A 23,347-nucleotide genomic window follows, 5' to 3' on the forward strand; every position below is an offset into this window, starting at 1 on the left:
CATCACTCTAGACCCTGCTGCTCAGTAATGAGTGGCCTCTGAAGACAGGGCTACTAGGTAGGCCCTGCTCCCTGGGGAGACCTAGTCAGAAGGGCCATCCAGGGAGGATGTTTCAATTCATATAAAGATTTATTGAGCCAGTACTACATGCCAGTTCCTGGACCAGTTCTTGAATAATAATCTAATGCTTATAGGAAAGCACAAGGGGAAAGGTTACTGAATGAAAAATAAGGGGAGAAGAAGCAGATAGTAAAATGGACATAAAAGTTTATGACAAGATAGTTTGTGTGGGTGTTTTCTTCTGGATGGTGATTAAGAATAGTTATGATAATAATGTTCCTATCATAAAGGCTGCCCTGCAGGATGAAGGGACAAGTGCAAAAATGAATGATAGTTTTTTGAAGATGCCAAAATATATAGTCTTTTATTGTAGAAATACCAAAATTTATCTGTTCTGTTAGTGATGAACATTTAGATTGTTTCCATTGTTTTCTGTCATTACAAGCAATACTGCTATGATTATTCTTGTTCATATTTGTTACGTAGACTGGGGACAGTTTCTCTAGGGTATGTCGTAGGAGTGGGATTGTTGGGTTGGAGTCTATGGGTATTTTCAGTTTTCTATGTAGATATTTGTATTATCTGAAAGTAATGATTCCTTGATTATTTCTATTGTAGGCTGTATACCTTTTATTTTTCTTTTCTATCCTGCTTGCTAGGACTCCAGAACAATACTTAATTAACAAACATATATATATAAAACAGGATCATTTTTTTGTTACAGTTAGTTCCACAACCCCACTATCCACAAGGAGTTGGTTCCAGGACCCTAGCAGATACCAAAATCTGTGAATGTGCAAATCTCTTAGTTGGCCCTCCATATCTACAGATACAAACCTTTGGATACAGAGGGCTGACTGTACTGGTTTTAAAATAAATTATAATTTTTCCTTATTAAGGATGATGTTTGCTGTAGTTTTTGATAGATACACTTTTTTCTTTTGCAGGTTAAGTAAGGTTTTTTTTTTTCCATTCCTAATTTACTGGAATTTTGGTCATGAACCATTTATCAGAAAGTTGGTTTGATGAATCCATCAAATGTTGGATTTTATTTAATGTTTTTCTTTATATATTGAGATAATCATTTGTGTTTTCTTCTTTAATCTCCTAATGTGGTTAAAATACATAGATTGATTTTTTTTTTAATGGCAAACCATCCTTGCATTTCTAGGCTAAACCCATCATGAGTATGAATTGTCTTTAATTCATTGCTTGAATAATTTTTTTCTTGGTCCCCACATTTTGATTCTGAATGATGAAAGAAATCAATATGTTCTTGGAGTATTATTCCATGATGATTTTAAAATCTTGGCAGCTACAGTTCAGAGTAATTAACTGAAGTAATCAGGCTATGTTCATTCATTCATTCATTAAAACTGCATGTAAAAATTCCACAGGGGGAAAAAAACTACTGCTTGATTGCTAATACTTTGTTTAGTATTTTTGCTTCTCTTTTCATAAGTGAGTTTGGTTTGTAACTGTCCATTCATATGTGGTATCCTTTTTGATTTGGGTGTCAAAAGTTGAGGAATGTTCTTTATTTTTCTTATTCTTGGCAAGAGTTTGTATAAGATAGGAATTGCTTGTTTCTCAAAAGATTGATGTACTGCACCAGTAAAATAATTTGGGCCTGTGTCTGTTGTTAATTAATTAATTTGTTTATATGTTAAAATGTTTTAATGTATTGAATCAAGAATTTAGAATTCTATTTATTTGTTTTTAGTTTATTTCAGAAATATTATTGTATGATTGTCCTTTTCACCTAAGACTTCCTGTTGATTGGAATAGAGTTTATAATATATTATTTTAAAGTAACTTTACTGTATTTGCAATTATTCATTTTTATTTCTGCACTTTGTTTATGTCTTCTCTTTTTCCTTGATCAGTGTCTGCAGAGGTAATGTTGTTAGTCTTTACAATGAACTAAAATTTTTTGATCCTTTCTATTATATATGTTTCTATTTTTTTCCCTTTGAGTTTTTTCTTATACTTTTTTCAAATTCTGTGTTTTTCCTGAGTTTGTGGGATGAATGCTTATCAAGTTAATTTTCAGCCTACCTTCCTATGTAATGTGAATTTTTAAGGCTAGAAAATTCCATCTGAGTATGGCATTAGCATTACATCCCATAAGTCGCATTCCACTCATTTCATTGTCACTTAATTCTAAATATTTTAAAATGTTTTGCTTTAATCCGTATGTATAGTCTTTTCCAAATATGTGTGTGTGTATATATATATATATATATATATAGAGAGAGAGAGAGAGAGAGAGAGATGTATGTATATTTATATTTGGATAAACTTTTAATCCTAGAACAGTTTATTAGATTCTTACAGAAAAATAGTGAAACAAATTCCCACATTAATAAATTCATTATTGAGTTGTGGTTAGACAGCAGGTTTGTCTGATATCTATTACTTTAGATTTGCTTTATGGCTCAGTGTATGATCAGTTTTCATATGTTTCATCTGCTTGAAAATGATATGTTTTCTGAAATAATTGGGTACAGGTTTGGCTGTAATTCTCTATGTTAATTAAACTTCTTAATATGGTCTTTCATATCTTCTATATTCTTACTTAGTTTTGTCAGTTACTGAGAAAGTTTTTTTTAAAATCTACCAAGATTGATAATTTTCTGTCAGTTTTATATATGTATACACAAAGACACTTTGAGGCTATGTAGAGGAATGTGGATATCTAGAATTATTTTATCAGTTTGTGAATTTACTTTCTAGCATTTTATAGTGGCCCCCACTTTTTAAAATTTTCTAATGTTCTTTTTAGGTAGTCTGTTTTGATTGATACTAAATAAAACTAAAACTTTTTTTAAGGTTAGTATTTGTCTGGCATTTTTTCTTCCCTTTAAATCCAGCCTTTCTGTTTTTATGATTTAAAGTCCTGTTTAAAGCGCATAGCTGTAATTTGTTTCATTATTTTTAAAATCTATCCCCACATGTTGGGGATATTTCTTTTTATTTTACAATTTCTGTTTATCTGTTTTCTCTGTGATTCACTTTTGCTACCTTCTTTTGGATTTATTAAGTGATTCACCCCATTTTTCCCTCTGTTATTTTAGAAGTTACATGCTATTTCCTTAGCAGTACCCTTCACATTTTTACATGGATAATTAATTTAATGTCTAAATACTCAGGAAATCTTTTCTTGGATTTTTAAACATTTAGCTTGTCACCTCATCCTCTGTCCTATATGTTTTTATTGTCTAGTTATGTTTGTTCTGCCTTTTTTATCTCCAAAAACAAACATTACAGTTGTCTTATAGTCAGTGTTTCTCTGGATTTACTCATGTGTTTACTAGTCTCTGTGCTCACTAAGCCTTTGTTTATGCCAGACCTAAATTTTATTTCTTGTGAAGTACATTTGGTCGTCATTTTTCACAGATTCTGTATTTGCACATTCACCTACACACTAGACTCTATTTTTAACCTGAAAGCAGTCTTTACCATGCTTTCAGGGTTATTCGTGAACATGCTCTGGCAGTGAAGAGTTGGGGGCAAAGGAGCATGTTCCCAGCTCAGGGTGAACATTCTGATGCTCTGCCTTCTTATTTCAGCTCTCATACTGTAAACAAGTGTCTTTTTCACTTTCTGTCAGGTGCCACTTTTTTTTTTTTTTTTTTTTTGCATTTTGTTGGTAAATTTGCTAATCCCTAAGTATAGTGTTGAAGTGCTGTATAGTGTTCCTAAGTGCAAGACTGTGATGTCCCTTATGTAGAATATACGTGTGTTAGATAAGCTTCTTTCAGGCATGAGTTATAATGCTTTTGGCCATGAATTCAATGTTAATGAATCAGCAATATATTAAGTAAAATGTGTTAAAACAAAAATATACGTAAAACAAGGTAATGTATTCATAGGTTGACAAAAGTGTTATGACCAGAGTCTCACAGGAACCTAACCCTGTATTTCCTCTAGGAGCAATGTTTCTGTACTCATTAATTCTCTGTTTGCAGTGGTTTCATGAAACATAGCTACTGTGAATAATGTGAATCCACTGTACATCCTTTGGAAGTTACTTGAGCATTTTGTTTGAAAATTGTGGTCAGACTGATTTTAGTTCTTTTATAAGTAATCTGAATTTTTACTATGGCTTTTTGAAATATTTTAGTATTTGGTATTTAAAGGTTTGCTATGGTGTGTCTAAGTGTGGATTGATTTTTATGTGTCCTGCTTAGGATTTTTTTGTTTGTTTGGCTTTTTGTTTTGCTTCCCAAATCTAAAAGATTTTATTCTTTTTTTCATCAATTATGGCAAACTCTCAAGCATTATCTCTTTGAATGTAACCTTTTATACATTCTCTTTATTATGTTTTTATGTTATTCCAGATATTAGACTTTTTAATTCTATTTTCTTTATCTTTTATCCTCTCTTTCATATTAACCTATTTTTTTTTACTCTAATCTTATTTCAGATCTATATCCAGGTTGCTCATTTTCTCCTCAGTTTGTCTAATTTTGTTTATCTAGTTTGCTCTGTCCCTAGCCGTGAGCAAAGGCCCATAATGAGTTAATCTTGTCATCTCATCTTCCTTTGCCAGCTAATAAAACTTCTTTCTGTCTCATCCTTATCGTAGTGTTGTAGCCTTCAAAGGTTCTAGCTTTACTCAGAAAATTCATTTCCAGCATTTCATTTTGTGTAGACTCAATAGGGGCCTTTGTCTTCATGGGCTTCAGTGCTTACCTGCAACTGGTATTTAGTTCTTTGTTTCTTTCTCCTGAGTATTTTCCTTTTTTCAATCCAAGCTCTGTATTTAAAGGACATTTGTTGTAGTTTATCCAGTTTTTCAGGGTGTTTTTCATAAATGTCTAGGCCTCCATATTTATGGAAGTGGTTCATGTCTCTTTAGGATGAAACGGAAGAAAGTTTTATGGTATTAAATGGACTTTTGTAATGGATCTCCTATTAATTTTTTTGGCTAATTTATATCATGATCAATCTTTATTAATATTAAGTTAGAGTTGGCTTTAATAGGCATTCAGTAGTCAGTCCTCAGCATTGGTAGTTTAGAGTAAATTTCAAATTTAAAGGATACTGAAATAATTCTTTAAAAAATAGCAAATAATATACAAACTACATGAATTCATCTAAAATAATTGGCTGCTTAATTCAGCTTTTAACTATGACTTTTTCTACAGAGACATCAAGTCTATTTGGGAGATGATTTGGGAAATGAAAAATTTATTCCTTTTTTTCTTTATTTATTTCCATCTGTATCAGTGATTCAGATTCTCAGCAGGGTTTGATTTTGCCGTCCTCCCCAGGTGACATTTGACAATGCCTAGAGACATTTTTGGTTGTTGCATTTTTTTTATTGAGTTATAGTCAGTTTACAGTGTTGTGTCAATTTCCAGTGTAGAGCACAATTTTTCAGTTATATATGAACATACATATATTCATTGTTGCATTCTTTTTCATGATTGTTGCATTTTTGTTTGGGGGATGCTAGTGCCATCTAGTGGGTAAAGGCCAAGGATGCTGATAAACTTCCTAGAGTTCACAAGGCATCCCTCACAACGAAGTATTTATCTAGCCCAAAATATTAATAGTACTTAGGTTGAAAAACCTTATTTATAAAAGGAGCTGTAAGTTTCTCAGTCACCTAGCTGAAACCTATAAATCTTAAAAATGTAAAGTATAGAATTCATTAAAGTTATTCCAAAATTCACACATATATGCTTATTTTCTTAGGAATTTTAGGTGTATCTGTTGTTGATAAATACTCAAGGTAGCAAATTCATCACTCTCATTATCCATAAATAGTTTATTTAGAACCATGAAGCCATTGAGAGATGAACAAGGTTAATTTATGATTTAGCTTTGGCAAATAATCAAATAATTCTTATTTTCTGATGGTGATATAATCAATCCAAAAGTCAGCCCTTTAAACTATATAGTGTATGGGTATCTTTCAAAAAAATGAACCTACATCTTTTTTATAGATGTCCCAAAGAAATACAGAATCAAGGTTAAAAAAGAGTAGATGTTACATTTTTTAAAGAGAAAACAAATGTAATCTTCCTAACTAGTGATTTAATAATGATACAAAGCAGTTGGTTTTGAAGTAGTCCACATTGTGTTGTCATATTCATGTGTTTATATTTCATATTTGTTTTTGTGTCATGAAATTGGAAATTTTATGCTATTGCTTATTGGGGTCTCACTGAATGGAGCACTTTTCTTGTCATTATATGTTTGTCTTTTTTAATTAAAAATGTTTAATCTTAAAATAGTTTTAGACTTAAAGAGAAATTACAAAAAGTACAGAGAATTATTTTATACCCTTTACCACGCTTCTCCTTATGTTAACATCTTACATAAACATAGTATAATTATTAACCAAAGGAAATCCACATCACTACAATATTACTAACTAAACTACAAATCTTACTTGGATTTCACCAGTTTTTCCCCTAATGTCCTTTTTCTGTTTCAGGATCCAATCCCACCTTGCATTTAGTCAGTGTGTCTCCTTAGTCTTTTACATTTTGTAACAGTTTTTCAGTCTTTCTTTGCTTTTCATGAACTTGACATTTGAAGAGAACACTGGTCAGTAATATTGTAGAATATCTCTCAGTTCAGGACTGCCTGATTTTTCTCTTGAGTAGACTGAGATTATGTTTTTGACAACAGCACTGTAAAAGTAATGCTGTACCTTTCTCAAGTTCATTATTTCAGAAGGTAAATGAAGTTGAAATGTCTTATTACTGGCGATATTATCACTTGGTAAAGTGATATCTGCCAGATTTCTCTACTATACAGTTGCTGTTTTTCCTTTTGTAATTAATATCCTCACTGTTAATTTAATTATGTTTATTTTAATAGAAAACAAATGTGGAAGAGATAAAATTATTCTGTTTCCTCAAACACTTTGTTAATATTTGTTTAAATAACATAATCTTATCTGATAGGTTTTATAACTTTAACATCTTGTTTTCAGGTAGTTAGGTTGGAAAATGACTTAATTTTAACCTTAACATATATTTTCAGAACACCTATTTAACTTGAAGTTTGCTGCAAAAGAACTTAATAGGAATGCCAAGAAATGTGATAAAGAAGAAAAAGCTGAAAAGGCCAAGATTAAAAAGGTAAATCATTTTCAATCTTTTTACTTTTTTTTAAACTCATGAAATGAGCACAGTTAATCATGGAAGAGTGTTTGTTTCAGTTTATTTTACATTTAAGAAAGATTACTGGCTTTAGAATTCTAAGCTAAATATCTATTTAAATAAATTTATTTATGACATAATTAATAATGGCTCTTTTTTATTTCTACTTATGTATGTATGTATAGCTCACAACAAGAGTATGACTGTACTGTTATCCTACTCTTCTGTTACTTACGTCTAAAGACTGTCCTTTGGTTTATAGCCAGAACCACTGTTACTGAGAAATATGAAGCCTGTATGTAACAGTAATATTTAACATTTTTGTCTTATTTTAACTTCTGTAGCCTCTAAAGTTTTATATATAAACTGTGCATGGCATTAATGTATATCGTGGCCTGCGTATTTGCTAGGATTCACAGGACTTAGCATATAGTTGTACTCATGATATATTACACTAAAGGATACAGAGGGAGAAGGCACATGGGGTGAAGTCTGGAGGAATCCAAGCTTAAGCTTCCGAGAGTTCTCTCCCAGTAAGGTCACACAGGACAAGCCTAATTCCTCCAGTAGCAAATTATGACAACATGTGTAAAATGTTGTCTACCAAGAAAGTTCTGTTGTGACTATAAGTCCAGGGATTTTATTGGTAGTCATGTAGGGATCCTCTGCCTAGCACACACAAAATTCCAGTCTCCCAGATGGAAATCCAGTGTTTGGCATAAACCATATTGTCTGTATAAAGAGTCCAGGCACAGTGAGTCACACTTAACATTTCAAGGAAAGATGGGAAACCACCCCAAATCAAAGTTCCTACATGCTAGTCAGATGCAAAACTTGTAAGTAGACCTTTCTACGTACAGCAGACTCAGGCTTGCACATGTGTATTTATATATCTATTTTTAATATTTTATTAACTTCGATACTCAGATCTTTGGTAATAGCATATATCCAGCCCTTAAATTGAGTCACTTTGTGTATTTTTTTTCATTTTTCAATTTTATTAGGTAGAATTGTTATAACTTAACTGCACATATACAATGTATTGCATATGAATACATATACACAATATACTGCACATATTTTTAAAATTTACGTATATGTACCGTTCATTGTTTCTAAGAACGTTTAGAGCTTTAGCTTTTTAAACTTACATAGTTATCAAAGGAATAAATCCAACCACAAAATAAGAATTCAAAAAGATACATACACCCTGTTATTAACAGCAACATTGTTTATAATTACCAAGATATGGAAGCATCGTAAGTGCACATCAATAGATGAATTGATAAAGAAGATGCAGCATATATATGTAATGCAATACAACTCACCCATAAGAAAGAAGGCTAATTTGCCATTTGCAGCCCTTCATTCACTTTTTTTTTTTTTCACTTCAAAAACCAGAGTTTTATAACTGGTATAAACATTTCCATTGCATCGAAAACAACAGAACACCTAGAAATAAACTTAACCGAGGAGATTACCTGTACTCTGAAAACTGTAAAACACTGATGAGGGAAGTTGAAGATGATACAAAGAAATGGAGAGATATCTTGTGCTCTTGGATTGGAAGAATCAACATTATCAAAATGGCCACACTACCCAAAGCAATCTACAGATCTTGCAACTCCTGTCAAAATACTCACGACATTTTTCACAGAACTGGAACAAACAATTCCAAAATTTATATGGAGCCATAAAAAACCCCGAACTGCCAAAGCAATCTTTTGTAGGTCTTTTTTTCTCCCCTTTTTCTTTTTGTTCTCTTTTCTTATGGTTTGATGACTAGAGAAGTTCATTTAACATTTGTTGTAAAGCTGGTTTGGTAGTATTGCAATTTTTAGCTTTTGTTTACCCGTGAAGCTTTTGATTTCTCCATCAAATCTGAACGAGAGCCTTGCTGGATAGAGTATTCTTGGTTGTAAGTTTCCCCCTTTCATCATTTTAAACATATCGTGCCACTCCCTTCTGGCCTGTAGAGTTTCTGCTGAAAAATCAGCTGATAACCTTATGGGAGTTCCCTGGTACTCTATTTGTTACTTTTCTCTTGCTAACTTTAATATTTTCTCTTTATCCTTAATTGTTGTCAATTTGATGACTATGTGCCTTGGTGTGCTCTTCTTTGGGTTGATCCTGTGTGGTACTCTCTGTGCTTCCTGGACTTGGGTGACTGTTTCCTCCCCTAAGTTGGGAAAGTTTTCAGTTACTATCTTTCCAAAATTTTTCTCAGTTTCTTTCTCTCTCTTCCCTTTCTGGGACCCCTATAATGTGAATATTAATGTGCTTCACATTATCCCAGAGTTCTCAAACTATCCTCATTCCTTTTTATTCTTTTCTCTTTTTTCTATTCTGCAGTAGTGATTTCCACTAATCTGACTTCTAGCTCATTTATCCGTTCTTCTGCCTCGTTTAGTCTGTTCTTGGTTCCTTCTAGTGTGTTATTCATTTCAGTGATTTTATTCTTCAACTCTGGGTATTCTTTATATTTTCCAACTCGCTAAAAACTTCACTCTGTGCATCTATACTCCTCTTGAGTTCTCTAAACATATTTGTCATCATTACTTTAAACTCTTTCTCAGATAAATTGCCTATCTCCTCATCACTTATTTCTTCTTCTAGGATTTTATCTTGTGCCTTGGCCTGGGAGATCCTTCTCTGCTGCCTCATATTGTTTATCTTTCTATTTGTATTTTTAGGTGGATAGTTATGTTTCTTGACCTTGGAGAGGTGGCCCTCTGTGGGAGATGTCCTATGCGTCCCAGCAGTACACTCCTCTTTTGTCACCCAAGGACTAGGGTCCAGCCAGTCCTAATGTAGAGTCTGGCCTGTCTGTGGATTCCTTCCACAGGCTTTGGGGTTGTTGTTTTCTTATGTCTGGTATCTACCCCCTGGTGGATGAGGATGGACTAGAGGCTTATGGAGGTTTCCTGGCAGAGGAGCCAGTGCCTGCCCACTGCTGGGTGAAGCATGGTCCTGGACCTCTCTGGTGGGTAGGGCTGTATCTAGAGGCCTTTGTGGCTTAGGAAGTGTGCTGATGGGTGGGGCTGTGTTGTTTGGCCTGAGGCTTCCCTACAGGCTGTTCGGTGGGGCTACGGCTAGGTGCTAATGATCCAATCAAGATGTCAGCCTCCAGGAAAGCTCATGTAGATGAGCACTCCCAGAATGTGTGCCACCAGCTTTTATGTCTCCTGGGTGAGTCACAGCAGTCCCCTACGTCCCCAGGAAAACCTCCAATACCAGCAGGCAGGCCTGGCCCAGGTTCCTATGGAATCACTGCCTCTGCCTTTGGACATGGTGCCCTCGAGATTCTGTGTATGCTCCCCAAGAGAATGAAGTCTCTTTTTCCCCCAGTCCCATGAGGGTCCTGGAGCTAAGCCCAGCTGGCCTTCAAAACCAGATGCCCTGGGGTCTCCTCCTCCTCCCAATGCCAGAACCCCAGGCTGAGGAGCCTGATGTGGGGCTTAGAGCTCTCACTCCTGTGGGAGGGCCTCTGCAACTTGTTTATTCTTCAGCTTGTGGGTCATCCACCTGGGGAGTATGGAGCCCAATTATATTGCGAGCACGCCCCTCCTGCCATGCTGCTGTGGTTCCTTCTTTGTTTCCAGTTGAAGATGATCTTCTTTGCTAGGTTCCAGTCATTTTCCGATGCTCTAGCAGTCACTTGTGGTTTCGTTGTAGTCACGAGTTGAGGTGAGCTCGTGGTCCTACTACACCATCTTGACTGGAAATCCCACTTTGTGTTTTTTATCTCTATTCCTAATAGAGAAAACTTTAAGGGAAAAAAACTTTCAGAAGAGGAGATAAAAGTAGTTAGGCTGAGTTAGAAGAAGAGGTAAACTTAAAATTGATTTATTATCATCATGCTTTTCTAAAAGTATAAGCCCAACTATTGCAAGGAGAGAGAAAATATAAAAAAGATCTAACATTTTTGTATCTTGAGGAAATTAGAAATAATCTAAAAATAATTTTTGAATTTTCAAATCTCAGGCAAGTACAGCAGTACTAAAATATGCAGATTTCCAATAAACAAAGTCCAGGATGAGATGGTTTTAATGGTGATTTATACCAAACATTTAAAGAATTATAAAAAAAAAAGGAATTACAGTTGACCCTTGAACAACCCTGATTTGAATTTCACAGGTCCACTTATACACAATTTTTTAACAAATACATACTACTGTACTGCAAGTATCCAAGGTTGTGGAATCTGCAGATGTAGAACTGCAGATACAAAGGCCAACTATAAAGTTATATATTGGTTTTTGACTACATGGGGGGTTTGCACCCCTAGCCCCCAAGTTGTTCAAGGGTCAACTGTAATACCAACCTCAAACTCACTCATCCAAAAAGTAAAAGAGGAGGGGGACACATCCAAACTCACTTAATAAGGCCAGCATTGCCCTAATACCAAAATGAGACACAGAAACTACAAGAAAAAACACAGGCCAATATCCTTGATGAACATAAATGCAAAAATCCTCAACGAAATAGTAGCAACCAAATTCAACAATGCTTTGAAAGGCATTAAAAGACAAATGCAACAGTGCATTTGATTAAAGGGGATTTATGTGGATTAAACAGAATTTATTTAATCAGAGACTATGATTAAATGGGATTTTTTTCAGGGATGCAAGGATGGATCAACATCCACAAATCATCAGTGTGCTATCCACATAAACAAAATGAAAGATAAAAATCATATTTCAATAAATGCAGAAAAAGCATTTGACAAAATTCAACATCTATTCATGTTAACAACTCTCAACAAAGTGGATATAGAGGGAATGTACGTCAACATAATGAAAGCCATATATGAGAAGCCCACAGCTAACATACTCAAGGAGGAAAAGCTAAAAGATATTCCTTAAGATCAAGAACAAGACAGGGATGCCCACTTTCACTGCTCTTATTCCACATACTGCTGGAAGTCCTAGCCAGAGCAGTTAGGCAAGAAAAAGAAATAAAAGGCATCCACATCAGGAAGAATGAAGTAAAGCTGTCTCTATTAGCAGATAACATGATACTATATATAGAAAACCCATGATAGTATATACAGAATACCCCATCAAAAATACTGTTAGAATAAACAAATTCAGTAAAGTTACAGGACACAAAATCAATACACAAAAATCGGTTGTGTTTCTGTAATCAATAACAAACTATTAAAAAGAAATAAAGAAAACAATCCTAAGAATTTTCATCACAAGGAAAAAATATTTTTTCTATTTCTTTAATTTTGTATCTATATGAGATGATGGATATTTACTAAACTTATTGTGGTAAAACATTTCTTGAAGTATGGAGTCAAATCATTATGCTATATACCTTAAACTTATACAGTGCTGTATATCAATTACATCTCAATAAAACTAGAAGTAAAAAAGAAAACAATCCCATTTCCAATTGCATCAAAAAAGTAAAATACCTAGGAAAATTTAACCAAGAAGATGAAAGACTACACATAAGACTATAAAACACTGATGAAAGAAATTGAAGAAGATGCAAATAAATGGAAAGAGATTCCATGCTCATGGATCACAGCAATTAATATTGCTAAAATGTCCATACTCCCCTAAGCAATCTACAGATTCAGTGAAATCCCTGTCAAGAAACCAATGGCATTTTTTTACAGAAATAGAACAAACAATCCTAAAATTTATATGAAACTACAAAAGACTGAATATTCAAAGCAACCTTGAGAAAGAAGAACAAAGCTGAAGACATCATGCTTCCTGATTTCAAACTATTATTACAAAGCTATAGTTAAGTGAAACAGCACGGTATTGACATAAAAATAGACACACAGATCAGTGGAACAGAATAGAGAAATCAGAAATTACCCACACATATATGGTAATTTATTTGCAACAAACAAGCCTAGAATATACAGTGGGGAAAGAACAGTCTCTTCAGTAAATGATGTTGGGAAAACTGGACAGCCATATTGCAAAAGAATGAAGCTAGACCACTGTCTTACAGCATATGCAACAATTATCTCAAAATGAGTTAAAGATTTGATCTCAAGACCTGCAGCCATAAAACTCTAGGAGAAAACATAGGTGGTAAATCTCCTTGACACTGGTCTTGACAATGAATTTTTGGAATTGACACCATAAACAAAGGCAACAAAAGCAAAGATAAACAAATGTGGCTGCATCAAAGTAAAAAGCTTCTGCAGAGCAATGGGAACTATTAAAAAATTTAAAAAGCAACCTATTGAATGGGACAAAATATTTGCAAATCATACATCAATCAGATAAGGGGTTTATATGTGAAATATGTAATGAACTCATACAACTCAATAGGAAAAAATCTGATTAAAAAATGCACAGACATTTAAATAGACATTTTTAAAAAAATTACAAATCACCAACAGGTACATGAAAATGTTCTCATCATCACTCATCATCAGACAAGTGGAAATCAAAAGCACAATGAGATACCACCTCACACTTGTTAGAATAGCTGTCATCAAAAAGACAAGAAGCAACAAGTGTTGGAGAGGATGTGGAAAAAAGGGAACTCTTATGCACTGTTGGTAGGGATATAAATTGGTGTAGCCACTATGGAAAATAGTATAGAGGTTCCTCAAAAAATGAAAATTAGAACCTACCATATGGTCCAGCAGTTACACTTCTGGGTATTTAAAGGAAAGAAAATCACTAAACTCAAAGAGATACATGCACCCCCATGTTCATTGCAGCATTATTTATAATAGCCAAGACATGGAAACAACCTGTTGTCCATCGATGGATGAGTGGAAAAATAAAATATAGAATATGTACATATATGTATATATATTTATGTATGTATGTGTATGTATGTGTATATATATATATATATATATATGTATATAAAGTGAATATTATTCACCCATAAAAGGAAGGAAATCTTGCCATTTGCACCAACATGGATGGACCTTGAGGGTGTTATGCCAAGTGAAATAAGTCAGACAGAGAAAGTCAAATGCCATGTGATCTAACTTATGTGGAATCTTAAAAAAAAACACTCATGAATAAAGAGGACAGATTTGTGGTTGTTGGAAGAAGGAAATGGGCGAGTCTGTGAGATGAGGGAATGTGTGAAATGGGTGAAGATGGTCGAAAGGTACAAACTTCTAGTTATAAAATAAGTCCTGGGGATATAATGTACAGCATGGTAACTATACTTAATAATACTGTATTGTATATTGAAAGTTGCTAAGAGAGTAGATCTTAAAAGTTCTCATCACAAGAAAAAAAATTATAACTGTGTGTGGTTATGGATGTTAACCAGGAGAATAAAACCTTGGAAAGTGTTGAGTTTACATGTACTAATATATTTATCACATTGGTTTTTGTATTATTGAATAATTGGAAGTAAATTAAATACCCAGCAATCAGATATCTTATTGATCCATGTTCTCTAATTTCAGTTGCTTCTGTGTTGTATCAGTTTTGCTATACTGGTGTACCATCTGAACTATTTAATATTTTTCTTTAAATAGACTTTTAACTTTATACCTGGCCATGCCTATTACAGTATAGCAGGAAGCATGGATCTATGCTAGTTACATCCATTTGAAATATACATTTAAATGAATGCATAATTAAAATGAAGTACTTATGTCTGTGTAACATCTAAAATCATTTTATGTACTATCGGTATAGTGTTTGTACCACACACAAGGAAAGTCCTGATTAATGGTGCATCCATACAACACAGCCTTTAGAAATGATGATGTAGTTATCTATTTATTGACTTAATTGAAAATCTTTCCTTAACTAGGTGAGAAAACAATATACTCTTATGCATGTACTTTTGTAATTTACATTCTAGTAAATAGGTTTATGTACTTGGAATACTTTACACCAAAATATTAATAGTGGTAATGGCTCAGTGATTATGGGAAATATTTTAAACTTTAGATTCGAATTTCTTAAAATGTTAATGAGCATATATCTTCTAATCATAAATAAAAAATTTAAAAATTATAGATTCTCCTTTTATTTCCTAAAAAACTAATTCTAAAAGCTCTTAAATATTATTAAAATATGTTAATTGGGGTTTTCCTCTTTTTTAAAATTTCTGTACTTTTGGTCCCTTTCTTCACCAATATTTACTTTTGGTCTTTGTCTTCACTATTTACTTTTCCTATATTTAAAACAGGCCATTCAGAAAGGTAATACAGAAGTTGCAAGAATACATGCTGAAAATGCAATCCGCCAGAAGAACCAAGCAATTAATTTCTTGAGAATGAGTGCTAGGGTTGATGCTGTGGCAGCCAGAGTTCAAACTGCAGTAACAATGGGCAAGGTAAACCTTAATATCTGTAAATAATAGGAACTCTTGATTTAAATTATTGAAGGTATTAAGAGCTGTCAGAAATCTAAATCTATTGAAAGGTGCTACAGGGTGTTGGTAAGGCTTTTATAGGGCAGGGGAGGCATAATCAAAATGCTTAGTGAAGAAAATTATTTTGGCAGTGGCTTTTCAGCTAGGGTCTGATTAGTTGTCTTCTAATGAAGAGTCAAAGATAAAAGTCAATGCCTACACTAGAAATACATACTGCATTTTTACTGTTAAGGAAATGGTAGATAAATTTATAAGATGATCTACAAGTAATTTATTTAAGAGACTACATAAATTTTGAGATTGCTTATATTATAGGATTCTCAGTCTTTTTTTTTTTTAACTCCCAATAGGTAACCAAGTCCATGGCAGGTGTAGTTAAGTCTATGGATGCTACGTTGAGAAGTATGAACCTTGAAAAGGTAAAAAAAAAAAAAATGATGTTCTGCTAGAATCTTTTCAGTGTAAGTTTTTCCTTATGACTATATTTATTTTTGCAGATTTCTGCCCTGATGGACAAATTTGAACAGCAATTTGAAACACTGGATGTTCAAACACAACAAATGGAAGACACAATGAGTAGTACTACAACCCTAACAACACCACAAGTAAGAATAGTTTCTCTACTTAAAATAACTTTTTAAATTACCCAACTTCAAAATATAATGGCTTTGTGAGCCTAAATCATCTCTAGAGTGTTAAGTAAACATGATGTATCCCCAAAATGCAAGTAGGAAATTATGCTCTGACCCAGGATCTCTGAGGACATGTTGGAAGACAATATTTCCTATCTTGTTTTGACATTCTAAGAATCATAATAGGTCACATGTCTAGAGGGTCTAGAACTTGATTCTACCTTACTGCTAGTGGTTCTTACTGATGAAGGCATGGCACTAGAGGCTAACTGAGGCCAGTGGGTATTAAATATTATCCTAAGCCTCAGCTAATTCATCTCATTTGCAAGCATTCTGCTTCCTGCCTGCTCTTTCGGTATGTTATTTATGCACAAGCCACAGGTGAACAAATAATAAATTATAAGATCAATTATTTTCAGAAAACTAGGGTTTTTTCTAGGATGTTGTTGAATTTGCAACTTAGAGACATGGCACAGAGAACATTAAAATTTGAAACTAGTTTGGATGTCACACAAGCCAGAAACAAAGTTTTTGTGAAACTTAAGTATTCATATAGCCAATTAATTTCATTATCACTGTTTTTGATCCCAGTGCCTATCATATGGTTAATTAAGTAAACAAAGAACTTGTTTTCACTACTTCAGATGATAATATGGAAAAATATAATTTACAAAATAGGTTAGGAAAAAATCAATAGCCATCCATCAAAATTTTACTGCAGATGATGCCTTTCACTGAGGTAAATAAGAGAAAAAGCTATGTTCTGGTTTTAGAGTTAAGAAAGAAAGAATTAATGTGTATGTCTTATAGTGAGCTTATATTTAGCCATTACTTTAATACCTACTCTAAATCCTTTCTCCCCAAAGTGTGGTGCAAGAATCAGAAACATCTGTATCATCTGGGAGCTCATTAGGATTGCAGAAATTCAGACCCTGTCCACAGATACATTGAATCAGAATCATTTTAACATGATTACCAGGTGATTTTTGTGCACTGATTTTGAGAAGTGCTGTTCTAGAGTTTCTGTCTCTTACTTAAGCACCGTAGGTGATTTCCAGGTAATTTTATGGTCAAGTTCAGGAAAACACAAATGAATTAGAAAAATGACTTATAATCAGGACACTTGATCTAATCCATAGTCTGCCACTAATTAAGTTTGTGACCTTAAAATACTCACTACGTTGGGTCTCAGTTTCCATAGCTGTAAAATGTATGGGTTGGATTTGATGATATCTAAATGCCTTATAACTCTGAAAAATCTTGAGATTCATTCATCTAACATTTGCTGAGCACCTTCTCCTGCTTCAGGTATTGTGCTAGGTTCTGGGGACCTTCAAATATGTACAAAACATTCTTCATAAAGAGTCAGCCAAAACTTACAGCAGAAATGGAGAGGGATCTGGTTGAACACGCTTAGATGCCCAAATTCTTATACCATGCTAATGAATAATTAGAATTAAATTGGCATATTCACTGTGGAGAAGAAATGTGGTAATATCTGCAGTTCGTTCTTAACATAGCAGTCAGAGTAATCCTGTTAAAATAGTTCAGATCATGTCATTCTCCTGCTCAAAACCCTTCAGTGGCTCTACATCTCCTTCAATTTATAAAAGCCAAAATCTTTACAATGGCCTATAGTGTCATTTTAGGATCTGTCTCACCCTGCTTCTCTGACCTTATCACCTATGTTTACTCATCACTCTACTCAGGTACTTGGCCTCCTTGTTATTTGTCAAACACACCAAGTACATTTCTTCTTCAAAGTCATTCCACTCATAGGTTCCTCTGCCTGAGTCTTCTTCCTCCTGTTTTGTAAGCATTCTCATTGCTGGCTCCCCTACCTCCTTCAGTTCTTTGTTCCAACGTCATTTTCTCAGTGAGGTCTTTTCTGACCATCCTACTTAAAAGTAAAGCAAATGGCACGCCCACCATGTGCCATACTCCCTATCTGCCATCCCTGCTTTATTTTTGTCTAGTGTACATATCACTTAATACACCACATAATTTTTTAGAAAAAGTTTTATCTGCTCCCACCCCTTTCACATGCACACACTAGAATGTAAGCTTAACAAAGGCAGGGATTTTTAGCACTGTTGTTTATTGATGCATCCCCAGCACTTAAAATGATATCTGGCATAAAGTAGGTGCACAATTAATATTTTTTAATAAATCAGAGTATATGAAAATGCATGTAACCTGTAACCTAGTCCTTCTACTTCCAAATTTATACACAAAAAATCCCCTACGTGTGTATAAACATACTTCTATATGAGAATGTTCTGTCTAAATGTCCATAAATAAAATAGAAAAATAAAATTGGGAATATTTCTTTATTGCAGTAATATACAGCAGTGAAAGTTAATGAACTAGATTTCTAGATCTCAATATAACTAGATTTTATTAGGTTAAATGAAAAAAGCAGGTTGCAGAATAATAAGTATACATAGCATAATGCCATTTAAGTGAATTTGAAAAATACAAATATTGCTATTTTAGATATGAGGTAAAAACAAAATGATCTAAGTATTTGATATTTTATCTAAGCACATAAGTATTTGATCTATTATTTTCTGGACTTCCTTTGTATTTTGGAAATATTTTGAAAGTGAATGAAAGAGAATAAGAGAAACTAAGACCCAACAGCATTATTAGTGATTTGTGTAAAATCATGTACCATGTTAGTGGTACAGCTGTGACTACATCTTAGAACTCACACCTGTATGTTCAAAATATTTTAACTATGTTAAAAACAAGGTTTTTTTTTAATCAGACTCTATTTCTTGAGAACTCCTATATTATAGTGAATATCTCAGTAATTATATTTTATTCATCTCTAGATATTTTTAAAAGAGTAATTCTTAATATCAAATTTGCATCAACTAGCAGAAAGAACAGTTATGATTAAAATTTAAATCTGTTACATTTTAAATACAAGCAAAGTGGGTTAGAACAGAGCTTTATAAATTGCTTCACTCCCTTGGAGAGCTACATTACCCAGATTCAAATTATAATGTGAATATCACTGCTAATATTTTTCATGTAACCTCATAGTTTAAGGCTATAATTTAGCATTATTCAGAAATAAATCATTTTCTGAGATAATTCAGCTCCCTCTGGTGGTAAAAAAAATACTTTTTTAAAAAAGCTTTCTTCTAAAAATTGTACACCAGTTCCCCCTTTTTGAAGCTAAATTAGAAACAAAAACTACCCAACAAGCAAATATCATTTAAATACAAATTCTTATTTTCTTGTTCTAGAACCAAGTGGATATGCTGCTTCAAGAAATGGCAGATGAAGCTGGGTAAGAAATTATTCAAGTGCTATTAGATAATGTTGATTTAATAACTACACCAGTGGTCAGAGTTAGGTTTTGACCCTAGAATTTAGTGCTGGAAGGGCCTTTGGAACAATCATCCAGCAACTTGTCAAGCTCATAAAAATATAACTTTTTTCAAATCATCCTAGTATTTTCTTAAAAATCTCTGGAGATAGATTCAATTATTGTGTGATAAGAAATTGAGGAAGGTGATTGAGGGAGGAAGGAGTGTTTAAAATTTCTTCAGTACCTTCTGTGTTCAGCATATAGCAAATGATTACTTTTTTAAAACTAGGATCTTCCAAAAGAATTCTACTATGATCAGGCCATTAAGTCTTAAGCCCAGTTTGAGTCCTGCAAACTGAGCAATATGTGCAAAATGTCCAAGGGGTTCAAAAGATGGCAAAATTTCATTATTACAGATGGTTATTTGTTTTTTTTTTTTTAAGTAAATAATTGGCACCTTTTGTGGTACTGCTATTAGAAATAGGGTGTCTGTTAAGAGGCTATTTATTTTAGGCCCTTCATGTTAGAGGGGAACGACTTGTATGCTACAGAAGTCGTATCAGTTTTCTCTGGTATATTATTTAGTTCAAGAGAACATTATAGTAAAGAATAAATTTTTTTTCAAAGATAGAGATTAAGACTGAGTGATACTAAAGTTTTATGCTTTATCTTCAAAGGTAGAGTAATAGATTGAAAGAGATTTTGTACTCTTTTCTCCTGAGAAGAGAAGATTTGAAGACACCTGGAAAATAGAGTTGATGAGTATTATTTGTGTCTAAATTAATGCTTAATTGGAATGAACAGTTAAGTTTATCAGCTCTTTAGATCACTAATGTATCTATCATTAGTGAATTAAAACCGAGGTTAATAAACCAGGTTTACATTATTTGAGAACAGGGCTGGAGGTTAAGTTGTACACTATTTTGTTTTTTAGTATCCTGACATAGCCCATATACCAACAGGGAGGTAGTAAGAAAGGTGATTTTTAAGTATTGTAAAAAAGACCAAGGCATGTGTCAGAAGACTGTTTTAGTAATATGAGGCTAAGGACTTGTTTCTGTTTCTACCAAAGACGAAGAAGATTGGGCTTGAAAATACAGATGGGGAGATCTTATAAAATAAGTATTGCCGTATTACAGCCTTGCCAACCCTCAGTGGAAATCAAGTTCAGTAGAAAACTTTTTGATAAGATTTAGAGTAGAATTTCTCAACCTCGACACTATTGACATTTTGGGCTAGATAATCCCAGGGGCTGTCTTATGTATTGTAGAATATTTAACAGCATCCCTGGCCTCTACCCACAGGATACCAGTATCACCCCTCCCCCCAGTTGTGACAGCCAAAAATGCCTCCAGACATGGTCAAATATTCTTTGGGGGTGTGGAGCCAAATGGAGAAAGATTTCTTATGTCAGTGATGGGTAGTAGCTGGAGCAGAAGAAATAGGTAGAACACTGATGTTGAAATACTGATGCCCATCCTTAAAGATGTTTATTCACATTCTGTTTTATTATAGCAAAATTTTAGTATAGCATCTTTACCTTTTAAATAACAATATTTCTGTAGAATCTCCCAATGACTATTAAAGTTACTACATTCACTGTAGTGTTTTCAAACTGGATTTGGCGTACACTGGTCTAGATACAGGCAGAAAGACTAGTTTGTATCCTAGAGAAGTAGTTATAATAGAGATTAAAATAATGGGCCTTGGAGGCAGACAAACCTGGGTTTGAATCCTGTCTATCACTAGAGTGACCTTGGGCAAGTGTCTTAAATTTTCTAAGCTTCAGTTATATAGTTAGATGCAAGTAATGCTTTCTACCAATGGTAGCTCAGGAGCTAAACACTAAACTTGAAATTAGCTCAGATGTTAAATATGGATGTTGATCCTAAGGCTACATATATCTAGCCTGTTTTATCTTATTTTGGCATATTATTAATTTTCTTTACAGTAGGAGACATATAGTAATCTCCAATAAATGCAGTATGTTGGATGACCATTGTTTTGGTCTTTTTTCAGACGACCAGAACATTTTCCTGTCTTTTATTAGCTTTTCTATCATAAGATTATCATCTACATGGGTCGCCATTAGGGCTCAACAAAAACTCTTTAAAAATAGTAAATTCATTTATCCTAAGGTGGACATTCAGAAGATGTTTAAGTTCTGTTCACATTAATAAAATTGAATCAGTATTATGTTTATTTAAATTAAGGTAAAATACTAGATGGAATATTCAAGTTTGCAATAAGCCTATTTTATTGCTTATTATAATTAGATAAGGAGCAAGATGCCTATATTAACATTCATTTATGTTAATTATTTTTTAATTGTAGCCTTGATCTCAATATGGAACTACCGCAAGGTCAGACCGGTTCTGTTGGCACAAGTGTTACTTCCACAGAACAGGTAGATGTTGGATTTTATCTTCATTTGTATGAACTTGATGAATGAATTAAATATATATGTATTCATATTTATATATAAATAAGTATATTCTCCTTTTCTTCTTTTATAAAAGGTATTTTTCTACTATAATATGACATCATAAATTAGCAAAATGTGATTAGCCTTTAACTTACTAATGATGGACATTTTCTATTTGCATGCATATTTCTTTTAGAAATTGAATTTGCTCCCCTTCATAGCCTTCTGCTCTATTAAGTTCTCCATTTATTCTGAAATGTTTTAAAAAACTAAACTATCAATGTTGGGTTTTGTGTGAATTCTTGAGATGATATTTTAAATCTTATTTAAATATAAACTATTTAAAATATTAGTGATTTATATTTGTCACAGCCCTATGACTTTCAAAATTTGTTTTTTCCAGGATGAACTATCACAGAGACTTGCTCGTCTACGTGATCAAGTGTAATTTAAAGAACTGGTGCTTTTGTTTACTTCACTTCTAAAATATTTTGTGTGTATATATAGATAAGTTTCACTTCAGTTACACTGAGAACACCATCTGTTACAGAATGCTTAAACATTATTTGTATATAATGCTTTCTTTTTACCTTGCTGTACTTTCCAATAAGAATGTCCAAAGGGTTTCCACCTTGACAGACTTTACAGTTTTGTATATTATATTGAAAAGTGTGAGACAGTTTTTGTAGATGTCTTTGAGCTAGCATTAACTTGTTGTATATGAAACATCTTCCTCAAAAATTACATGAAAAATCTAGCATCAAAGTACTACAGAATAAAGTAATTTATACAGAATAAACTATAAAATAAAGATTATGGTTTCTTTTTAACTCAAAGTAGTTTTACATCTCTGTCTGCATTCACACGTGATGCATAAAATTAAAAGCAGGGAAAACATGTTTACTTAATATGTTTACATAACTGAAAGTACCTCATTTAGTGTCATACAGTGGACAATGCTACTTTTTGTGTTTTATGTTTGTTTTTACTATCCAAACAAATTCAGTTGACTTTTAATCTGTGTTCATCAGCTTTTGAATTCAGATTATTATGAGAATTTTTACCCAGTAGCCTAATGAATATTATTTAAATTCCTTAAATTAAAATTTTTTTCATTGATAAAAAATCAGCAAAATTAAAGAAATTAAGATTTTCTCATTTAAAAATATTTCTCTTTGGTAAATATCACTGATAAGACTCAGAAATTCAACCTTTCATACTTTCAAATGAAATTGAAACACATTTTTAATGATTCTCCTATTTCCACTCAACCCTTGTTAGGTTGTGTTTTAAAAGGAGATTAATTTGCATGGCCTTAATATCATTTACATTTCCCACATAATTGTTGATTGGTTTTCGAGAATCTTGGCCTGTGTTTTTAAACCAAAAAAAAAAAAAATAACAAAGTTGAACCAACTCTAGTTACAACTACAGTTGACCCTTGAACAATGTG

The 23,347-nt window shown here is 33.2% G+C and overlaps 1 protein-coding gene across 1 annotated transcript in view; it reads left to right on the forward strand.

Annotated features, from left to right (window-relative positions):
* Positions 1 to 22,724, forward strand: part of LOC105093741 (charged multivesicular body protein 1B2) — a 31,709-nt gene extending 8,985 nt beyond the window's left edge. Inside the window, exons 2-8 of the mRNA XM_010985638.3 lie at positions 7,066 to 7,163; positions 15,330 to 15,476; positions 15,866 to 15,934; positions 16,013 to 16,120; positions 19,405 to 19,448; positions 21,804 to 21,876; positions 22,298 to 22,724. Of these exons, the coding sequence (XP_010983940.1) occupies positions 7,066 to 7,163; positions 15,330 to 15,476; positions 15,866 to 15,934; positions 16,013 to 16,120; positions 19,405 to 19,448; positions 21,804 to 21,876; positions 22,298 to 22,342 (584 nt within the window). The 3' untranslated portion in view covers positions 22,343 to 22,724. The remainder of the gene's footprint in view (positions 1 to 7,065; positions 7,164 to 15,329; positions 15,477 to 15,865; positions 15,935 to 16,012; positions 16,121 to 19,404; positions 19,449 to 21,803; positions 21,877 to 22,297) is intronic.
* Positions 22,725 to 23,347: the final 623 nt, after the last annotated feature.

Source organism: Camelus dromedarius, chromosome X (genome assembly GCF_036321535.1).
Source record: "Camelus dromedarius isolate mCamDro1 chromosome X, mCamDro1.pat, whole genome shotgun sequence".
In the NCBI taxonomy this organism is placed as follows: Eukaryota; Metazoa; Chordata; class Mammalia; order Artiodactyla; family Camelidae; genus Camelus; species Camelus dromedarius.